The 20,302-nt window shown below is 34.4% G+C and overlaps 1 protein-coding gene across 3 annotated transcripts; it reads left to right on the forward strand.

Moving 5' to 3' along the window:
- Positions 1-1,244: 1,244 nt before the first annotated feature.
- Positions 1,245-20,246, forward strand: LOC114146382 (macrophage mannose receptor 1-like). 3 transcript variants are annotated; one of them, XM_028020351.1, is made up of 31 exons: positions 1,245-1,392; positions 1,949-2,305; positions 2,515-2,685; positions 3,034-3,189; positions 4,132-4,242; positions 5,736-5,873; positions 5,983-6,159; positions 6,828-6,982; positions 7,861-7,980; positions 8,105-8,220; positions 8,441-8,589; positions 8,697-8,896; positions 9,105-9,220; positions 11,387-11,459; positions 11,572-11,725; positions 11,982-12,020; positions 12,411-12,574; positions 12,661-12,722; positions 13,454-13,554; positions 13,681-13,823; positions 14,651-14,756; positions 14,854-14,981; positions 15,360-15,404; positions 15,510-15,612; positions 15,703-15,935; positions 16,093-16,258; positions 16,811-16,975; positions 17,080-17,196; positions 17,394-17,549; positions 18,214-18,243; positions 18,360-18,906. In XM_028020351.1, exons 1-31 carry the CDS (start codon positions 1,260-1,262, stop codon positions 18,620-18,622), a joined length of 4,347 nt encoding a protein of 1,448 aa, XP_027876152.1. In that variant the 5' UTR covers positions 1,245-1,259; the 3' UTR covers positions 18,623-18,906. The 3 variants fall into 3 exon arrangements, with proteins under 3 accessions (XP_027876152.1, XP_027876153.1, XP_027876154.1); XM_028020352.1 differs by having other exon boundaries at positions 11,390-11,459; XM_028020353.1 differs by lacking the exons at positions 16,093-16,258; positions 16,811-16,975; positions 17,080-17,196; ... (1 more) ...; positions 18,214-18,243; positions 18,360-18,906 and adding an exon at positions 20,191-20,246 and having other exon boundaries at positions 15,703-15,963.
- The last annotated feature ends 56 nt before the right edge of the window (positions 20,247-20,302 follow it).

Below are 20,302 nucleotides of genomic sequence, written 5' to 3' on the forward strand. Positions count from 1 at the left end.
ATTTCGAAATTTTCTCAAAAGTCGGTGAAGAGGTTTAAGGAGCCTCGTGCCAGAAGCCCATTAAAATGCTGTCTACATCGTTTTTAAACTGTGATTGTGATCGTGAGTGGGAATAAAAATAGCAATAGGTATTTTGTTCCATATAACACAGTAGGAGTGTAACGGGTAAACCTTTTATGGATGCAAACTCGACTAAAAACCCACCTGTTTAGGATTGTATTTGAAACGTAATCAATTCCAAATTTATTGATGACTTAATATCGTGTTTTGATTGTTGATTCTATGTTGCATTGTGTTTCTGTGTTTGATATGATGTAAAGCACTTTGAAATGCCTTGCTGCTGAAATGTGCTATACAAATAAAATTTGATTTGATTTTTTGATTTGATTTAGTGGAAAAGAGATTTGAGGTCATAGAAAGAGTAGAAAGCACTAAAAAAAGCTCAGTTTAATTGAATCTGAGGATTCAATCCAGAAAACTAGGTAAGAAGTGGGATCCTTGGTGGCATGTGAATTTTGCTTTGTTTTTTTCATACTCAGAAAAAAAACTTCATATATGACCCAGATGTTAATGAAAACACATGCTGTGTAAAAACATTCGCTTAAGGCTGCTGGATATTCAAAACTCTGATAAGGTAACTAAAAAGCTAAATCTTTTCACACGTTTTGCATGAACACATAACAGTTGCTAATTATTGAAAACAAAATCTTTAGTTATAGTTGTTTTGAGTAGCTGAAAAATGGATGCAGTTGCAACATAAGGTTAAGTCGTGTCAACCTAATGTCTCAGTGTTTTTTTTTCAAAGTGCATTGTGGTCCAAAATCTCAATCATTCACATTTCTAATAAGAACGTGCTAAATGTTTTCTTATTTATTTGTGTTTACCCAAAGTAATTTTTTTCCTATAGTGAGTGGGGCCAGCTTTTTCCATTTCTGGAGTGTAACATCCTTGCGAGGAAAAAACATGTTTGTGTACTAAATGTTTTCTGCATGAATTGTGCTTACCCAAAGCAACTTTTTTTGCATAATGAATGGGGCCAGCTTTTTCCATTTCTGGAGCGTAACATCCGTGCGAGGGAAAGGCATGTTTGTGTATGTGTTTTTGTGCATGCTGTCCTTACTTCCTGCTTTTTTTTTAGCCAGAAGCAAAATGTTGAAATGTGCCAATCTGAAACATGACCGTTTCTCAATGAAAAGAGAAAAAAAGGAGAACATGTCGGTGTGCTATTAAGATTCCCTCCTTTTCATGTTTGTACTCATATGTCCTCTGCTTGCAATGCAGGGATGATGTCTGCTGCTTTGGGACTTAGAAGAATGTCACCTAAAAGGATTGCTCTTGCAGCCCTTGTGCTCCTCATGCTAGCATTGCAGGGATCGACAACATTAACAAATGGTATTGTGTAACCTATGTTGTTCTGTATGTTACTTATTATTATGTCAGATTTTGGTGATGATGTTTCTTGTGCATTTTTATAGATAATTATTGGTGCGGATTTGCTTATAGAATGCATGCCTGAAAATATATTTAATAGCTTCAGATATCCTTTATTGCTATATTTGCATTATTTTAGCATTTATTTTATATGAAACATGTAACATTTTGACAAATAAGCTTATAAGGTTCTAGTTGTGGCAGTTTTAATTTTATTTAATGAAAAACAATACTTTTATAAAAGAATTTTCAAATAAAGTGAGAAGTGGTATTTATATTTAAGTCACAGAGACATGCAAACAAACAAACAAAAAAACAGACATTAACAAATACATAACCACACTTTGTATTTAAACCTTGCACTTGAATGACTTTAAATTTTGCAGTGATGCTACAGTGATACTACAATTATATATATATATATATATATATATATATATATATATATATATATATATTTAAACTTTAAGTCATAAAACCTGTTTTATTGTTTTATTTTAAATATTTTTCTTTGCAGATTCCCCATTTATCCTGATGAACAAGGCCACTGGGTTTTGTTTGGCTAAAAGAGGTACTCGCTGCACTGAAATTCGCTGGACAACCGGTAACCGGCTTTTTGTGGTTTCGACCAAGAAATGTCTGGGTGCTCAGGGCAAAAGTGTAGGGAGTGAGGTGAGCCAGTACGACTGCGACGAAAAGAGTGACCTGCAGAAGTGGGTTTGCCAAAACGGAACCCTGCTTAATCTGAAAGAACAGCCGTTCTACATTGAAGTCAGAGCAGATGAATCAATCGTTCTGTCCAAAACTGTTGGGCCAAACAACCAACTGACCATTGTGGGGACATCTAGTGGGGCCTGTACAAGAACACACAGAGGTACAAATCATTTGTGTTTGTGACTTTGTGGGTATGTGGAAGTTGTAAACAATGAAACTATTGAACATCAGTGAAATGTTCACTTCTTTTTTTCCATTTCCTCAAAGTGGAAAATTTGTAGTAAAAAATACTTAAAAGACATGAAAATAATTTTATTCTCTTGAAAAACTGGGTGACTTAACATAAAGAACCTTTTATTTCCCCTGTAGAATATTACACAATTGGAGGCAATGCGTTTGGCAAAATCTGCATGTTTCCCTTCATGTACAAAGACCGATGGTATGGAGACTGCACCACATATGACTCCAAAACAAAGCGCAGCTGGTGTGCAACTGAAACCAAGTATCAGCATGAACAGCAAGGATACTGCCCAACTTCTTGTAAGTTTGCCAGCTCTTGCTATTGCTAAGCTCTGCTGGAAATGTCTATATGGAAAACAATGTCTTGTTAACAAAATATGACAGTTCTGGCTAATTTAGTCTGATTGAAATTACATGAGAGAATTACATCCTAAGCATTTTATCATAATACGCAGAGATCTGGTAATGACCATTTTATGTGGTTTTGATAAAATAAACATCTTAAACATGCAGGACACATGCCATCAAGTACTGAAATTGCCGATCACAGTTCTAATAAGACAACACTTAGAAGAAATATAGTGTCTGATATATGTTTGAACACAAAACAAAGACAATAAAACAGTTGTTTTTTTTATACCTGCACAGCCACAGAACACTGGAACAGAAACTTTGTTACAGGAGCTTATTACCAGGTGAACATGCAGGCAGCTCTGACCTGGGCTCAGGCTGACGCCAGCTGCAAACAGCAGGCTGCGTTTCTGGTTAGCATTGTCGATCCTGTCGAGAAGGCCTTCCTCACAGGTAGGTGCAGTCTGTTGATATTTTAAATAGTTTTACAAATGGTTTTAGTTTTGCAACTTAACTGCTCCCTGTAGCACTTTTTTATTTTACCAAGAAGTGTTTTTTTTTAAATATATTTTGATAATATAGCATAATAACCATGCTACCTCAATGCTAGTGTTTTTAAAATAGTTGTTATAACTTAAAAAAGAAAAACCTAGGGAGGCAACAACAGCTACAATAGAGAAAACTGAAATAATAGGAATAATATTCCGTCTTGATAATGACAATAATTTTGTCAAGAAAAAGTAGCAACAGGAGCATGTCCTTGCGTCAACAGACCTTCCTCCATGTTTAAATATTCTCTGTGTCTTTATGTAATTGTAAGCAAGAAGGGGAAAAGTAACCTGGGAAGATTAAAGCCCATACTGTTTGATCACAGTGCTCTGCAGATCTATGCTCTGTTTAAAAAAACAAGTTTCACAGCGACAAGCAGAAATTTCTCGTGTATTGTAGTTTCATCCATCATTTATCCATTGTCCTCCAATCCTGGCCTCAATGGTCAATGACCTGCGACCTTTGGGTTAGTCCCTGGGCCAACACATGTACATTAAATGGCTGAATTACTTCCTGCTAATGAGCTCATTATTTGGCTCGGGTGTTTTGAAGCAGAGACACTTCTTAAAGTTCCAGGACACTAGGCCTTGAGGCCTGGGTCTGAAGACCCCTGGTGTATATCCTCTTGTCCTAGCAAATTATTGTTTAATGATATTATTTCAACATCATCAAAACTCCAACATTAAATGTTAGTTAACTGTGGCTAAATAGTCTACATAGAAAATATTGTAGTGGTGCAGTTTTGCTGTTAAGCATTGAAAAAGAGGAACTAAGTATTCACTTTTCTTTTTTTTTTCTTCTTTTTTTTTTACCCTTTCTGCCATGAAAACATTATGCAACTCTCAGGACTAACAGGAACAGGAAGACACAAGCTTTGGATTGGATTGAGTTTGGGCTCAGAACATGGCTGGCAGTGGACTGATGAAAAGCCCTTCCGTTACATAAACTGGGATGCCGGTAAGTTATGCATCATTGATCATCTCAGTAGTAGAGTTTTCCTGATCAATATGAAACAACTGAGGACTTGGTGAAAATTTCAGCTGTAACCATTATTTAAAGGGAATGTTTTACATAAAAACTTAAATTCTTAAATTCAGCCTGTTTTAAGAAATTAAAAGTTTTTGATGCATAAAAATCTAGTAAATTGTAGCCTGAAACAAAAACAACACAGCATGAATTGTAAAAAAAACCCAGATATTTGAAATTTTACTGAGTTAAAGCTTTTCATTGTTTTTTCAAGTGATGTTTAGATGAACTTATCTGATCATTAGTTGCAGGAAGTTATGTTGTGAGAAAAACTTTCGAGAAACATAAAATATTTGAGACTTAGCTAAAACTTCCTGCAAACCTTAGAAAGCATTATGGAGACTGTTATTAGATATATATTTTTTAATAAAATAAACATTTATACTAACAATAATATTTCTCTAAAATTTAAGAAAACCTTTGTTAACACTTTAACACTAATATGTTCATATTATTTAGACTGTGCTATTGTTTCCCTTTGGAATGTTTCTCTTATTAAAAAAGCTGTGATGCCATTTCAGGTTGGATGTTTAATATCCCTTCTTCAGTTGTATTATTTCAAATCACATAAAGATATTATTTGGATTATTTGTCCTAAGATTACATTTAAAGTGGTACCCTAGCCGATTGTAGACAGGACGCATCTTACCATGAGTTTGTTGAAAAAACTTTTTTTTTTTTAGCTTCTCAGGGAGACTTAATGTTCTGGCTGATTTTTGCTACACAACTTCTGTAAAGGCCAACAAATATCTGGTTACTACTCTAAAGTTACATTATTTGTCACTGCAGGCTGTATTAAACCACCTGCTCAGCTGTTATTCTTTAATTTGTTTCACATCTACCAAGAGATGAGAAAAATTTTAGCCTTTTGTGACAGACTATCACTTGAACAATGGCCTTGGAGATGGTGCTCTTCCAGGACCCATTGTTTGATTGAAAACCGATCAGGTTGATCAGTCAAAAAGGGAGATTGATACCCTCTTGCTTCAAGGTTGACTCTTGGAGCACAAGTTGTTTATATAATAACATCAGCAAATGTATTAATGTTCTCTTGTGAAAGTGATGATCTGTAATAACGGCTAAAATATGCAAAAACAAAAGCTATATGGAATAAAATTGCCACTGTTTCCGTATTCTTGGAGGATAGATTGCTGTAAATCAGGTGACTCAATGCAAAAACATAATATTAAACATATGTTTTCAACAGTTCATATTATAAATGAAGCTAGATTGCATGCATAACTAGTGATGAATTGGATGAGAATCTACCTTTCTAATTAAATTTCTGTGAAACTTTGTACTTAACAAACGTAGCTACTCATTTTCGACTTGCGACATGTTATGGTCATATATGTGATGGTGCCTTTTTCTTATAATTTCCTTAGTAAAGTGTAAATTTGACTTAAATTACCATATTGTTTCAGGGCACCCACTTCCTAATCCCGGACACAACTGTGCAGTTCTTGACACCTCTGGGCAGTTCTTGTGGCAAAGTTCCACTTGCACAAAGAAACTTGGCTACATCTGCTACAAAGGTGGAATCCCACCAGCTCCGCCACGATGTACTGAAAATTACTTCACACTGAAGAATTTTACATTTGTATTTTCCTCTGCATTATTACTTCAAAGAACTTTGTCATTCAGTCTCTGTATGTTTGTTCTTTTCATCAGTTGAAGAAGGATTTTGCTCAAATAACTGGACCCCTTACAATGGACACTGTTTTTACCTTTACCGCACACCAAAGTCATGGCCCAATGCTCTGACAGAGTGTCGCAAAGAGGGAAGTGAACTCGTTAACATACGCAACATTGAGGACCAAAGCTTCGTCATCTCTCAGCTTGGATATGGTACAAGACATTCTTATATTTAATCACAATATTGCGTGCTGGTCTTTTGTTTCAGTGCCAACGGAAAACAATTGAAAAAGGCCTTTTCCACACCAACAAGGCAGTATTTGTCCTACATAAAGAAATAGTTCATCAGACACTGCAGAAGGAGAAGACATGCCATTATCAATATGTGGTAGTGACTTCCTCTTAAAAGAACAAAAAAGAGGCAACATCAACCTCTTTGCTATCCAGAAATTACTTTAAATTTGATTTTTCAAATGATTTTTGGCAGTATGATGGTTAAACTTGGCATTTTCTGTATATGTTTTCATTTTGAATGGCACAAAATTTTATAGCCAAGACTAGAAGATATATAATGGCAAACAAAATGAGTCCATCTGCTTTAGTAAAAATAAAAATAAATTCTCACAGATTTAGCAAATTGTGCCTTCTGCTAAGGTTTAAAACACCTGTGAATCAACCAACCTGTTACTCAAATTACATGTAAGGACATAAGTTTGCCCATTAAGCCATGCTGTTTCCTTCATTTAAAATCTTGTTTCAAACACTCCAATTGATGAAGAGACAACATGCACATTCAAACATGTGCATACTGAGACATAATTATTTCCATGTATACAAATCTTTGTAGATATTTTAAAATATTTCACTCTTAATGTCCATAGTACCCTCTGATGAGCTCTGGATAGGACTGAATGACAGAACCACAGAAGGGTTGTTTGACTGGAGTGACCACACAACCGTCACCTTCACCAGCTGGGAACCTGGAGAACCCACAGTGTCCACTGTTGAAGAAGATTGCGTTCTCATTAAAGGAGAGGTATGGAGCATCTGTATTTGTTTTTTACACGTGTGCATATATTTTACATATACACATATCGCATATTAACTCTATTACTATTATTATCTATTATCAGTAAGACTCACTATTGTCACATATTCACATATTTCAGATAATATTCAAATGTTTGTTTCATTTTATTTGTCTACGTTTTTGCAAATCTTAGAAAAAAGAGATCAAAATGCATATCACCATAAGAGGAATTTATAACTACACAAGGGACAACAATTTTCTTTTACCTCTTAAAATATTGAGGTTATAAATTGGCAACCTAGCTACCAATTGATGAATTATATGAATTGCAACCTAGTTACCAATTCATATAATGTTTTTCTGACTGGAGTATACTACTTTTTAGTATTCATATGTACTTAGTTTCTGCATATATGTATATTTTTCTTGCTATACAATTGTGATGAATAGTTCAGTTGTTCAAATAAAATCAAATTTATTGATCAAATCTTACATAAACATGAACAAAAGATAATATTTTCAGAATAATTTGTATTTGCACCTCTTACTTTGCCTCTGATCCCACTTTAGACCGTTTGAAACAGGATCAGAGAACAGAAGCAACAAAACTAACAGCTAAATATGAGCATTGCTGTTATTTTTGTCTACTGTGTTATACTTTCACAATTTTCATTATATGTTTTGGGTTTTTATATTGAATATGCAAAAGCTTTGCCTTGCTAACTGCACCAAAAAGTTGTGATAATTGATCACAACTTTTGGTTGTGATCAATTATCATGCTTTTTTGTAGTGTTACCAAACACACTTCAAAAAATATATTATATTGATGTAAATAGTTTTAGTACCATCCACCTTTTAAAACACTTCACTTTGCTTTTTGCAGAATGGAAATTGGGCGGACCGTTACTGCGATGAAAAGCACGGATATATTTGTATGAAGCAAAATGCCATTGAAATAACTGGAGATGAAGTGGAGTTACAGTTGGATGTCGGCTGCAAACTTGTTAGTAAATTATGAATCATATGTTTTCAATATCTATCATTTTACGTGAGAAAAAAAATACATTACAAGACTACAAGGTTTGGTATAAATGTTTGATTCTAATCAATCACCAAAATCTTTTTAGGGCTGGAGAAGACATGGCTCTTTTTGTTACTTTGTGGGTACTGAGACCAAAACCTTTGAAGAAGCTAATGAAGACTGCAAGAGCGCAGCTTCCTACTTAGCCGATGTCTCAAATGGGTAAAAATTCTCATAGTGTTTAATTACTAACATCTAGATGTTTCTGAGGCAGACTGTAGGTATTAAAATTTACCCAACAATATTTAACAATTTGACTTGCAGCAATGGTTCAGAAACATTTTAACATTCAAGCCCAAACCTTAAGACCAGGCAGCGACTTTCACTACTGATAGATGAAGCATAAATACACAGATTTATTAACTTTTGTAAATACCTACAGGGTGGATAATGCCTTCCTTGTGAGTCTGGTAGGACTGAGACCGGAGAAACACTTCTGGATCGGTCTCACTAATCAGAATAACCATGATGTCTTTACCTGGACCAATACAGCGTTTGTGAGATTTACTCACTGGAATGGTGGAATGCCAGGTATGTGTCTCTGTGAAATATCATTGCTCGATTTAAGGCATACAAAGCAGAAAACAAAACAAACAGACAAAAATAAAACAATCACTCTTATTTCATGAATCATTTAGGTAACCTACAAGGTTGTGTTGCTATGGCGAGTGGGGTTTCGGCTGGACTCTGGGACATACTGCCCTGCACCAACAAGGAGAAATACATCTGCAAATACATGGCAGAGGGGGTAGTTTCAACGGTACCGCCCCAAACTCAAACTCCTCCCAAGTGTCCAGACGGTTGGAATCGAGTGGGAACAAGAAATGTTTGCGCGAAGGTAAACAAAAGTAGCTTAGTGAAAGCAATTCACACGAAAAGATTATATTCTCTTAAAATTAATTTGTGATTATTATTATTATTATTATTATTATTATTATTATTATTATTATTATTATTATTATTATTATTATTATATGAACTATTAATTTGTGAATGTGATGATTTTCCACACTTCGGTTTAGGTAACTTTTGTTGTTGTTTTTAAGTTTTTCACAGGACCACGTTCAGAGGAGAAGACCTGGTTTGAAGCCAGAGATTATTGCAGGGCTATCGGAGGAGACCTGTTAAGCATCCACAGCTCTTCTGAACTATTGGTTGCAAGGTAATTACTAAACACGTTACTTCAAGTGATCGAAAGTCCTTTTTTCCCCAGACAGGCCCACTTTTCAGATTCTATTCAAAGCATCCAGGGGGCATTCTTTGATTGATGAAAATGTCAGAGTTTTCATTGTTTTTCAGGGAACCAATAGGCATACCTATTGCCTATTGCAATACCTATTGCCTATTGCAATACTTACAATACCTGGTGTGGTGCTTGGAGCAAGACAGTCTTACTTTCATGTGATGTCCTCCCTTTTCCGAGCTACTACCTAGTGAGTGGTTCTTATCCGTTCATAAACAAAACATACTGTGGCACTGTGCTACAGCTACAGCGCTGCAGCTGATGTTTCTAAAGTGCAAGTGCAGCTTTATGAATAAACCGGAAAATAAATGTCCTTTCTTACTGTCCCAGTTGCAACAAATGATTGATGGAGTGCACCATGTCCATATTTGGGACAAGAGTTTCTGTGTATTAAGAAGGTGGCAACGATCCTGTAGGTCACATGGACATAAAAACTATGAAAAGTTTGTGCAAAGTAAACTAAACGTTTATCTATTAAAATGACTGAGGATGATTAAGGCTAAAACTAATGACAGGAGCTTACACATTAATTTAATAGGTTTCTTTGTGAGACTCCTTTTAATTATTTTTATTATTAAATTGTATACATCATATTTTGTGTATTTTTTCTCCAGACTGACTTAAATAGTGTGCTATTATTACATTGTTAAGTGTTCTAAGTTGTAGAGTAATTATCAGAAATGCAAGATATAAAAATGTGGGTGCTGCTGTTATGGCAATCTTTATATTTTCCTACACTTTCAACACTGTGCAAAAGTGATGACCACACTATCTACTTTCCTTCTCTACTTCAGTTAAATGTGCCACAATCCTGTTCTTAATTACTATTTCATGTCTGAACAGTCACAAACAAGATGGAAATAAACAGTGGTTGTTCATATTGGTGCAGTTCTGCTTATTGGACAGATATCAGAATGTGATTCCAAATGCTGTGGACTTTGAGTTCTCCTTACAACCTTAGATTGTTTTCTATGTGATTAAATCTGTAATGTATTATGTTAATTATATCACGTAAATAATTAAATGTGTTTTGTGTCTAAAAGTATGTTGGACTTAAAGTTTCACATGATTAGGTATTACAACTACTTAGTGTTTATTTACAGTTATCTCCTGGCTGCCAACTTCTGGTCTTAAAAAGACTAGATGTTAAAAATAACTACAGGCTTATACAGTAACTATTTTGGAACTCCTAAACCCTCCTATATAAAATTAATAAAGTGAAATGCAGCTTTATGTCAGTTGGCCCTCTTTGATTTTTTTTTTAATTCTATCAATTTTGTCGCAAATTAATTAAAGTATTTGTGGGTCCTAAATCTGTGCACACCTGAAATTGTGAGTATTTCAAGTTTTAAAATGAGACATAGAAACAGATCTCCTAAAATAACACAATACACAAGTAGCACCTCATTTACCCACAGCTAAAAACTGTTTAACACATGTATTTCAGGCAATTCTTATGAATATAGCTATACATTCAAAGACAAGAGCTGTCCTGTTAAGTATATTAAATGAGAAAACGTACCCTATGCTAAAAGCAATTATTTTAGAGGGGTTGTGCTGTTTCCACCTTTTAAACAGGTCAGAGGTGAAACAAAAGGTAGAATTCATTGCCTCTTTTAGCTTAGTCCACTCAGCAGCTTATTTGCATAATAGTGACATAGCCCTGAAACATCTCATTACTAAAGGAGCTCATAATAGACAGATCTGTGAATGATGTAAAAAATAATAATAATAAGCACGTTTTGTACAGCCACAGACCTCCTAGTTTAATAGGTACCCTTTAACAGGAATAAATTATATGCTTAAAGGAATTTTTGAATAGAAAATAGAAATTTTTGTGATAAATGTTTCTGTGGAGTTCATAAACCAGTCGTTCTTATAGCAGACAAACCAAGCACCAGCTCAAGGTTGTGGTATCTTTCACAATTGTCTTGGATATTATAAGTTTTACCACATGTTTCAGGGGGCAGATAGATTCAAATAATATGCTGGTACTCAGTAATTCACTTTTTTGTAATCTCTAACAACAGCTCTATCTTATACCAAAGTTTAATCTCTGTGACTTGTGTAATTATGTGCCTACAGCAGAGGTGGCAAAGCTTGGATTGGACTTCACTTTGAAAATCCAAACGGTTATGTATGGACTGACGGAAGTGCGGTTAGTAGATTTTAGTTTTCTTTTTTAAACCAAATATCAATCTGTTCTGTTTTACCTAACATTTCTAAAATAAAATTAACGAAACACTCTTTACTATATCTTTTTCTTATAGTTAAACTTCCAGCACTGGCAGGAAGGAGAACCAAGCAACGCAAACAACGATGAAACCTGTACTGAATTTGTGTTGTATAACTGGGATGAGCAAGGCTCCTGGAACGAGCTGAATTGTGAAAGCTACAATGACTGGTTGTGTCAGATTCGAGCAGGTAGAGAGAAAATATACCTTTTTCTAAAAATATATTTTGATGGTTGTGTGTGTTTTTAGTTCAATTTGTTTATATTACATAATCATATAGAGATAAAAAAAAAAATTTTCTGACTTGGATCCAGTCTCACTCAATGGCTGATGTCTCAATTTACAATGTGACATCAGACTGATATTCAAATGCAAAAAATTAAGAAAATAGCATATTTCCCTAAAAGTACTTACATAATATTTAAACTTGCTTTGTGCTTTTACAGGAGCAACTCTAAAACCACCTCCCAACAATACAGCACCAGGTAAGACTACATTGACATTGTCCTTAAAATTAAAATGCTGAATCCTTTAAATATACTAATTGAACATCTAACTCATCATAATAGTTCTGGGCTGTGATAAAAGAATGCAGATTAATAATTTTTTTTCCATCATAGAAAACTAGCAATTACTTTTAATCATGATTGGAAGAGGGAAATTAGTATACTTAACATACTGAATATACTTAGTGCTGATGTTTAACCCACAAAAAAAAATCCTTACAAATTTGTCATCATATAACAAGTAGCTGTTCAATGTTCATTGATAATAAGCATTGTTACAAAGAAAACACCAACCAAAATGTCTTTACTTTTTATATGCCAGATTAGTAACTTGAATAGTAATGTGACATCCATTCAAAATCTTTACAGAATTTAACACCACATTAGACGGTTGGCTTATATGGAAAGGGAAACAATATTTCCTGAACAGAATGTCTAAATCTATGGAAGAGGCTCGTGACTTCTGCAAAAGGAGACATGGTGACTTGCTAGTAATCAACAATAAAGAGGAAAACATTTTCATATGGAAACAGGTGGGTAAAGTCATCTTACCCCACGGCACACTTATATGGCATATATGCCTGTTCATATACAGCATTTACTTTGCTTTCTTCTACAGATTTCAAGAGGCTATGGGTTATGGTACATAGGCTTATCAGTGGATCTTGATGGGTCATTTTGGTGAGTATTACTAATACATACTAGCTATGTATATTACCTAAATAAAAATTGTGCAATTTTATTTTATTTTAAAAAAATTTATTTTTAGGTTCCTTTCTGTTATTTGAATGTGACAGAACCTAATTGATTCAGTTAATCTGACTGTGTAGTCATGGGGGAAAATGCATAAATAAGGGACATATTTTGTCAGCCACTGAGTCTCTTCTCTGTCAAGGGAATTTTTAGAGAATATCAAGGTTTTGTTTGAACTGTTAATTAATTTAAACTGTTAATAAGATGTTAATATCAGTAAATGTCTGACAATATTAGATTTGCTTTTTATATTGTCTAAAGGTTTCAGAATGAATAGTCAGAGCATGGCTTAGAGAAATGTGGACTTCTGCCCATTTGAAACAATTCTAAAGTCAAAAATGTCAGTCTTTGATGTGAATGCCACTTTAGAAACATTTAAATCATTGTTTGCATTAAATAAACTATTCCTATTATATTTGTCTAAGGATCCCAGAATGGTTAGGTTTACAACTTAACAATGTTCCAGTTCCAAGTTTGAGTTCTTCCAGACTTTGCTCCTTTTTATGATCAGTGACCAGGGAGAGTTACCAATATAAGCTAAAACCTGTTTAATTCTCACCATTCTGTTCCATAACCATTACATTAATTACAATAATATAGCATAGACAGCTCTTTTAACATAAATATACATTACTCAAATGGACTGTCTGTGGTACCAGGTGGTTGGATGATACTCCAGTGTCTTATCAAAGATGGGATGAAAATCAGCCCAATTCCAATGCCTTTGATGAGAACTGTGTTACTATGGGTTATCATAAGGGTAAGTAAGGCTATCACAAATGTGCATATTTAAAAAGGTATCAAACACTAACTGAAATGTCTGAAAATATTAACATAGTGCTTCAAAATGAAGATGCTATTGAGTGAATCTATGATGTCCATGCAGGATATTGGCGTACTTCTAACTGCGGAAGAGAGGCTCAGTCCATTTGTGAAAGATCAACCTCACCACCTGTCAACACCACTGCAGCCCCAACAATATCTCTCAAAGGTGGATGTCCACAAACATGGAAAAAATTTGGTTCAAAGGTAAAAAAAAACAAAAAAAAAAACAATAAACCAAATCTAAATTAGATTGTGAACCTATGCCAGCAGTCTTCAACAACAATCCATGAATGCCACTGTTCTGCATTCATGGATGCATCCCTCCTCTTAACACACCTGAATCAAGTGAATGATTAATTTACTGGTGTCTCATCTATAAAGGATTGCATAGAATTTGTACTAAAAGTGTACGTATGCCCATATGCAGGAATGGCTTACACATTATTAAATCCATGCACACACGACAGAAAGCAATTTTCTGTATTTTAGAAAATACAGAAAATTGGTAGTAATCAACAATAAAGAGGAAAACATTTTCATATGGAAATGAAAATATTTCCATATGAAACATTTTCATATGGAAACATTTGAAAATGTTTCCATATGAGCATAGATTGATGCTCTATCTATGCTAGAGCATCAAGTTTGTGTTTTATAGATCACAACCTTTGAAATGACACCAGACTTGTATATAGTTATTCCAGACCCTCAAAAATGCTTTATAATAAAATCAATCATTTCCATTCACGCAAACCTTCATACGCAAAGGATGGCGAATTCCTGGAGCGACAGCTTTTGTCTCCAGTAGGTGAAATGTGGTGTCCATGGGCAAGGACACAACCATGTGAATGGAGCAGGAATCATGTCTAATGATTTTTATGGACAGTATGGTCCAATTGGCATCTTCATTTTGAAGGGATCCTGGAGCAGTTCAAGCCAGATACCTGGCTTTTATTAAGAATATATTGTGTAGGATTTTACCATCTAGCTTTGTTTTCTTTACATATTTCAAATGTTTTTGTTGCCAACAGTGTTACAAAATAGTAAGTGACCGCAAGGTGACTTGGGAAGGTGCAAGAACACAGTGTGTCAATTTTGAAGCCAAATTAGTTTCCATTCCTACAAGACAAGTTCAAGGTTTGCTCTCATATTAAATATTAATATTTATATCTTAAAAAACCTGTTATGTTCAGCCTGAAAAAAAACCCCTAAAATTTGATCTTTGAATTTACAGCATTCTTGATCACTAAAATGCTTACTGCAACAAATACGGATCTATGGATAGGATTAAACTGTATAAGGCAAGATGGATTTTTCTGGAGTGATGGAAAAACAAGGCAATACACCAACTGGGGTTATTCTGTAAGTATAGTCTCAGTTATACTACTGTGTTATGCTTATCAGCAGGGTTAATATGAATTCCTAATTGTCTTATAAATAAATTAGTTTTATTAAACTAATATGCAAACACATTGTTTAAAAATAATGCATATTTTTTGTCAACTTTTGCTTTACTGTACTGCAATGTGAAAAGAATATGATTCAAAAGCAAATGTTTCCATGCAGCAGGTTGTGTTTTTCCTGACCTCGTGTGGCTAAGAAATTATATTGACTGATAAGGACTAAAGGACTTATTTTTTCCTTGTTTATTCACTCTGATCTATAAGATATTTAGTATTTAGTTAGGAATAATAAAAGTGCATCAGTTCTTATCAATAGCACCTGCCTTTGCCCTTTTAGAAAAATCAGAGACGTCCTGGATCATTTTATCAAAGATGGAATGAGGTAATAAATAAAAATAAATCTTACATAAATGTTTTCCATTTTTGCTTATTATGGGTTGAAGGTAATGATAAGTTTTAACAATATTTTTTTATTACTCATAATCAGGAGGAGTGTGTGCTGATGTCCAGCAGTTCAGCTTTCGGGGTTGGTAAATGGCTGATAAAGTCGTGCAATGACACAAACGGATATATCTGTCATAAAGATATCAGTGAGTTCAAGCTTTTGCTGGTTTGGAAACATTTTGATGCTTATAACCTTTTCACTGAAAATAAAATTGCTTTTGCTTTGCTCCCATCAGATCCGACTATCTCAGATAACTCAGATCCAATCAGTCCTACCACTTATGAGAGTCTGAGAAATGACAGCATCAAGGCTGTGACTCAAAATCTAACATGGGCCGAAGCCAAGAAATTGTGTGAAAATGATAAGGCCAACCTGGCTAGCCTACGAACCGAGTGGACAAATGCCTATGTTGAGTTACTGGCTTTGACTCTCAAAACTCCTCTGTGGATTGGACTTAACAAAGATGAGGTAAAGAGCTGCAGAGATCTGAAACCCAGTCATAGGTTGTTTCAAAGTTTAATAATTTGGTTTTAATGTATAATTGTGTTTGCTCATTCATTTTGGGGTTTTCTAACATGCTTAAAAGAAATCCTTTTCTTAATAAGAAATTTGTCCTTGCTTTCAGACTCAAGGTTATTTTAGGTTCATTGATGGCTGGCACTTGAGCTCCACCAACTGGGCCGAATTTGAACCAAGCAGGAATAAACCTTGTGTGTATATCGATGTGGATGGAAAATGGCGGACAGCTTTCTGCAACCAGACTATGAACAGCGTCTGCATGATGTCAACAGGTGTGACTATTATGGCAGGATTCAGAACAAAATTATATAAAATTCAATCAGCCACTCAACTCATCAAAATCCAAATGCGCCACATTATTGGGTTGCTTTTGTTTGCTCAGCATAAATTTATATGCACTTGTGATTCAGAGCAAATTGCAGGTATAATATCAAGTTTTAATGAATCTCTGTCTATTCAGCTGACTATATTGTACTTTAATTATATATTATTTTGTATTTTAACAATTTAGGCTGGTTTCAGTTAAATGTGGAGATGGCTTTGGCTGTTTGGTACTAAATAATCTATTTGAAATGTGTAAAGAAATACACCAAGACTTTAAGGTTGTACAGTTGTGCATCTTATAACACAATAATAAAATGGAAAGAATTAAAGAACCTCCCTAAAACACATGTATTTACAAAGATCAGTCTTAGTATATAGGTGTTGCTATCTTCCAGGTTGTAGAAAGTAGCAAACAAACAAACACTCACAACTGCATGTGAAAGTAAGGATAGTTTAAATTTGTTTTTTATGTCCATCACAATTGATGATTTCTTTTCTAGATGTTCCACCTACAGAGTCCACTGTATTTCCTGGACGCTGCCCTGAAGACACCAGTGTGGAGTACCAGGATAGTTACACCTGGTTGCCATATAAAGGCAACTGCTATCTGTTTGTCACAGATGAAATTGAATGGGCAGATGCAGCTAGCAGTTGTGTAAGACATGGTAAGATCAGTTTGTTTAAAATTATGTGGTCAGTTAATATGAGTAAAAAAATTATCCAATAGGTGCTGAGAAGTTGCTACAACCAAATTATTTTTGATGTTAAGGTGGTGTCCTGACAAGTATTGAAGATCCCTTGGAGCAAGCATTTCTTAAAAGCAACATAGAAGTATTTCAAGACAGCCACACCTCTTTTTGGATTGGTATATTTAAGACACACAAAGGTAAGAAGTTTTTTAGCCTGCTAATTTTTATATAAAGTGTTTTATTAAATTGTATTTGCAAATCACTGAGAATGTACAACTTACTGCAACACCTTTAAGCCTCTTGGGCGTTCAGCTGAGCCAACTGAAACATAAAATATTATAATCACTTCCTTAATTTTAAAAGTGTTGTCAGCATTTTGTTTTTTTGTCATTAGGGTCGTGGGCATGGCTTGATAAAACTGTCCTCGACTATATCAACTGGGGTGAAGATGAACCTGATTCTGATTTTGGAGCCATAACAACTAAAGATGGGACATGGAGTTCAGGGCGCAGATGGCACGACAGAGCGTATATCTGTAAAACACCCAAAGGTAAGCTGCTTTATGATAAAAAAACATATGATCTCATAACACAATCTGGCCACTTTAGAAATCCCATAAAGAAGAAAAGTTTAAAACTCTTTCAAGACTGATTTTTAAGATTTGTTTGAAAAAAAAAAAAAGCAACACAATGAATATGTAAACAATAAAAACATCACAGTGCAAAAACCTGAAACCTTTTCAAGAAGTTTAAAAATTCAGCTTCTCTTTACATATCCAACCAAAAAAAAAAACACTTGTCTGCTTTGGTGTTTTGACTTTTGTTTTTCAAATGTTAAGCACAGCGATGGAGGGTTAATGATTTGGCCTAATTCTGCTCCCACACAACCTTGACCAATTAAATTCACTGAGTCGACCTTAAAATGATCTTATTACACAAGTATTCTGTAGTAAAAGATACTACAGAATACTGTAGTACTACAGAATACTTTATTTATGGCAAAAGTCATACATAAAAGAATGGCAGTAATTGCTGCAAAACTGAATTAAGAAGTTACCGAACCATGAAGTGGGATTAGTTTCATACACGCAATTACACACTTTACAAGATATAATAAATAATTTCCCTGCTGGGATGAATAAAGTAATTCTATATAGACTACAGCTGAACTTAAGAAAAGAGATTAATCATTTCACCCTTTTTTTTTCTGAACAGTTATGATGACAGATACAGATACAAAACCCCGTAAGTTGAACCTCTTAATGATTTGTGCAATTTTTGATTACTTGTATTTTCTTCCAATATTACAGTCATATGTCACTGAGTAAAAACGTATCCCTGTCTACTTGTTGCATGTACAGAGCCTCATGCAGGAGACGATCCACGCAGTCGTGTCCACACAAGTTTGGTGGTTGTGATGCTTATTGCCATCATCTCGACAATGATTGTTGTCGCTTTCTGGCTCTACAAGAGATCTCCTCGTCCCTTCCCCACCTTTGAGAATCCATTGTACTTCAATGGCGAAAAATCTCAGCCTGATGTGGTCGACACCAATAAATTGATCGAGAATGCTGAAGTCTCCGAAGTCTCCCCAGAAAATCCAGAGCCCATTTTCATTCTGTGATTTAGGAGTTTGCACAAGTTGAAGTTGTACAAACTAGTCTGAGATTAATTTTACTGTAAACACAACTATGCTTCAGTATTTTGTTTTTAATGCAAACAATAAATATTCAGTAATTTAACAATAACTGTATTTGTTCTTTCTCTACCCATGGCAGAATGTATATATAGTGGCTACATGTGAAGCTCATTTTCTAGATGCTGTTTATTACTTTTACTGTTTGAATGTAAAATGGAGGACACAGCCTGTCAATGTTAAAAGAAGACATTAAATCGTTCACCATAATATACTGTTCATTTTTTATTACATTTCCATATCTGTTTAGGATTGAGCAATGTCAGCATGGTAATTATTGATTTCTTTGAATGAATTCTGCATAATGATAAAGAAAACAATAAAGAAAGCGGGGAGAATGTTTCTTTCCACTTTAATCATGTTAGAGGAAGTCACAAAAACTTTCCCTTGGCACATTTATATATGGCAGCTCTTAATTTAGTACAACACATTTCATCAGTAAAGAAGACATTTCCTGTCAAATTCTGTCGAAAGAAATCAAATTTAGACTAAATTTAGTGGCACTGCTTATATGTTAAAAATTTAAAATGCATATCTTTAAAGTGCATTAAGTGTATTTGTAATAAATGGATCCTATATATATATACTGTATATGTATATATATATAGTACAGACCAAATGTTTGGACACACCTTTCTAATTCAATGGGTTTTCTTTATTTTCATGACTATTTATAAGGCAAGAAATCCCACTTATTAACCTGACAGGGCACACCTATGAAGTGAAAACCATTTCAGGTGACTATCTCTTGAAGCTCATCAAGAAAATGCAGAGTGTGTGCAAAGCAGTAATCACAGCAAAAGGTTGCTACTTTGAAGAAACTAGAATATAAGGAGTATTTTCAGTTGTTTTACACTTTTTTGTTTAGTGCATATTTCCACAGGTGTTATTCATAGTTTTGATGCCTTCAGTGTGAATCTACAATGTCAATAATCATAAAAATAAAGGAAACTCATTGAATTAAAAGGTGTGTCCAAACTTTTGGTCTGTACTGTATATATATATATATATATATATATATATATTCATGATGACTGTACTCCGAGGTAGCGGAGTAGTGCTTAGTGCCAATATAAAGCAAGAATGTCTGTATAAGAACACAAGAACTACTACAGGCAAATGACACAAACCGAAGGAAGGTTTCTGAATTTTGGTTTGAAATACGATCCCTTATTATTAAAAGATAACACCGCATATTTGCTCCCCTGGATGTTTACAGTCAGTTTATTCCTCCGCTGAAAACAAATGTACTTGAAAGTGTAACACAGTTTTGCCTTTTTATTTAATTTTCCAAAAGCTACATTCAATGGCAGACAGTAGTCTCACAGTATAAATATCGAAATAGACCAATCACATGGAACCAATTCAAGGCATTAACAGAAAAGATTTGCTGAAGTTAAGGTCTAATCAGAATAGGGAAGTAGTAGACAGTAAGATAAGTAGGAAATAAAGTGGCATGTAATTCACAATGTTAGTTTGTGGATTAGGTTTAAAAGCAACGTCTGAACTGCTTGTTGTTCAGATTATACTTTGTTAGCATGTGTTTGTGTTGTGAGACAAGACCAGACTTCAACTTAAGCCAGAATTACTTATATCCATGGCAAATTT

Source organism: Xiphophorus couchianus, chromosome 6 (genome assembly GCF_001444195.1).
Source record: "Xiphophorus couchianus chromosome 6, X_couchianus-1.0, whole genome shotgun sequence".
Classification (NCBI taxonomy): Eukaryota; Metazoa; Chordata; class Actinopteri; order Cyprinodontiformes; family Poeciliidae; genus Xiphophorus; species Xiphophorus couchianus.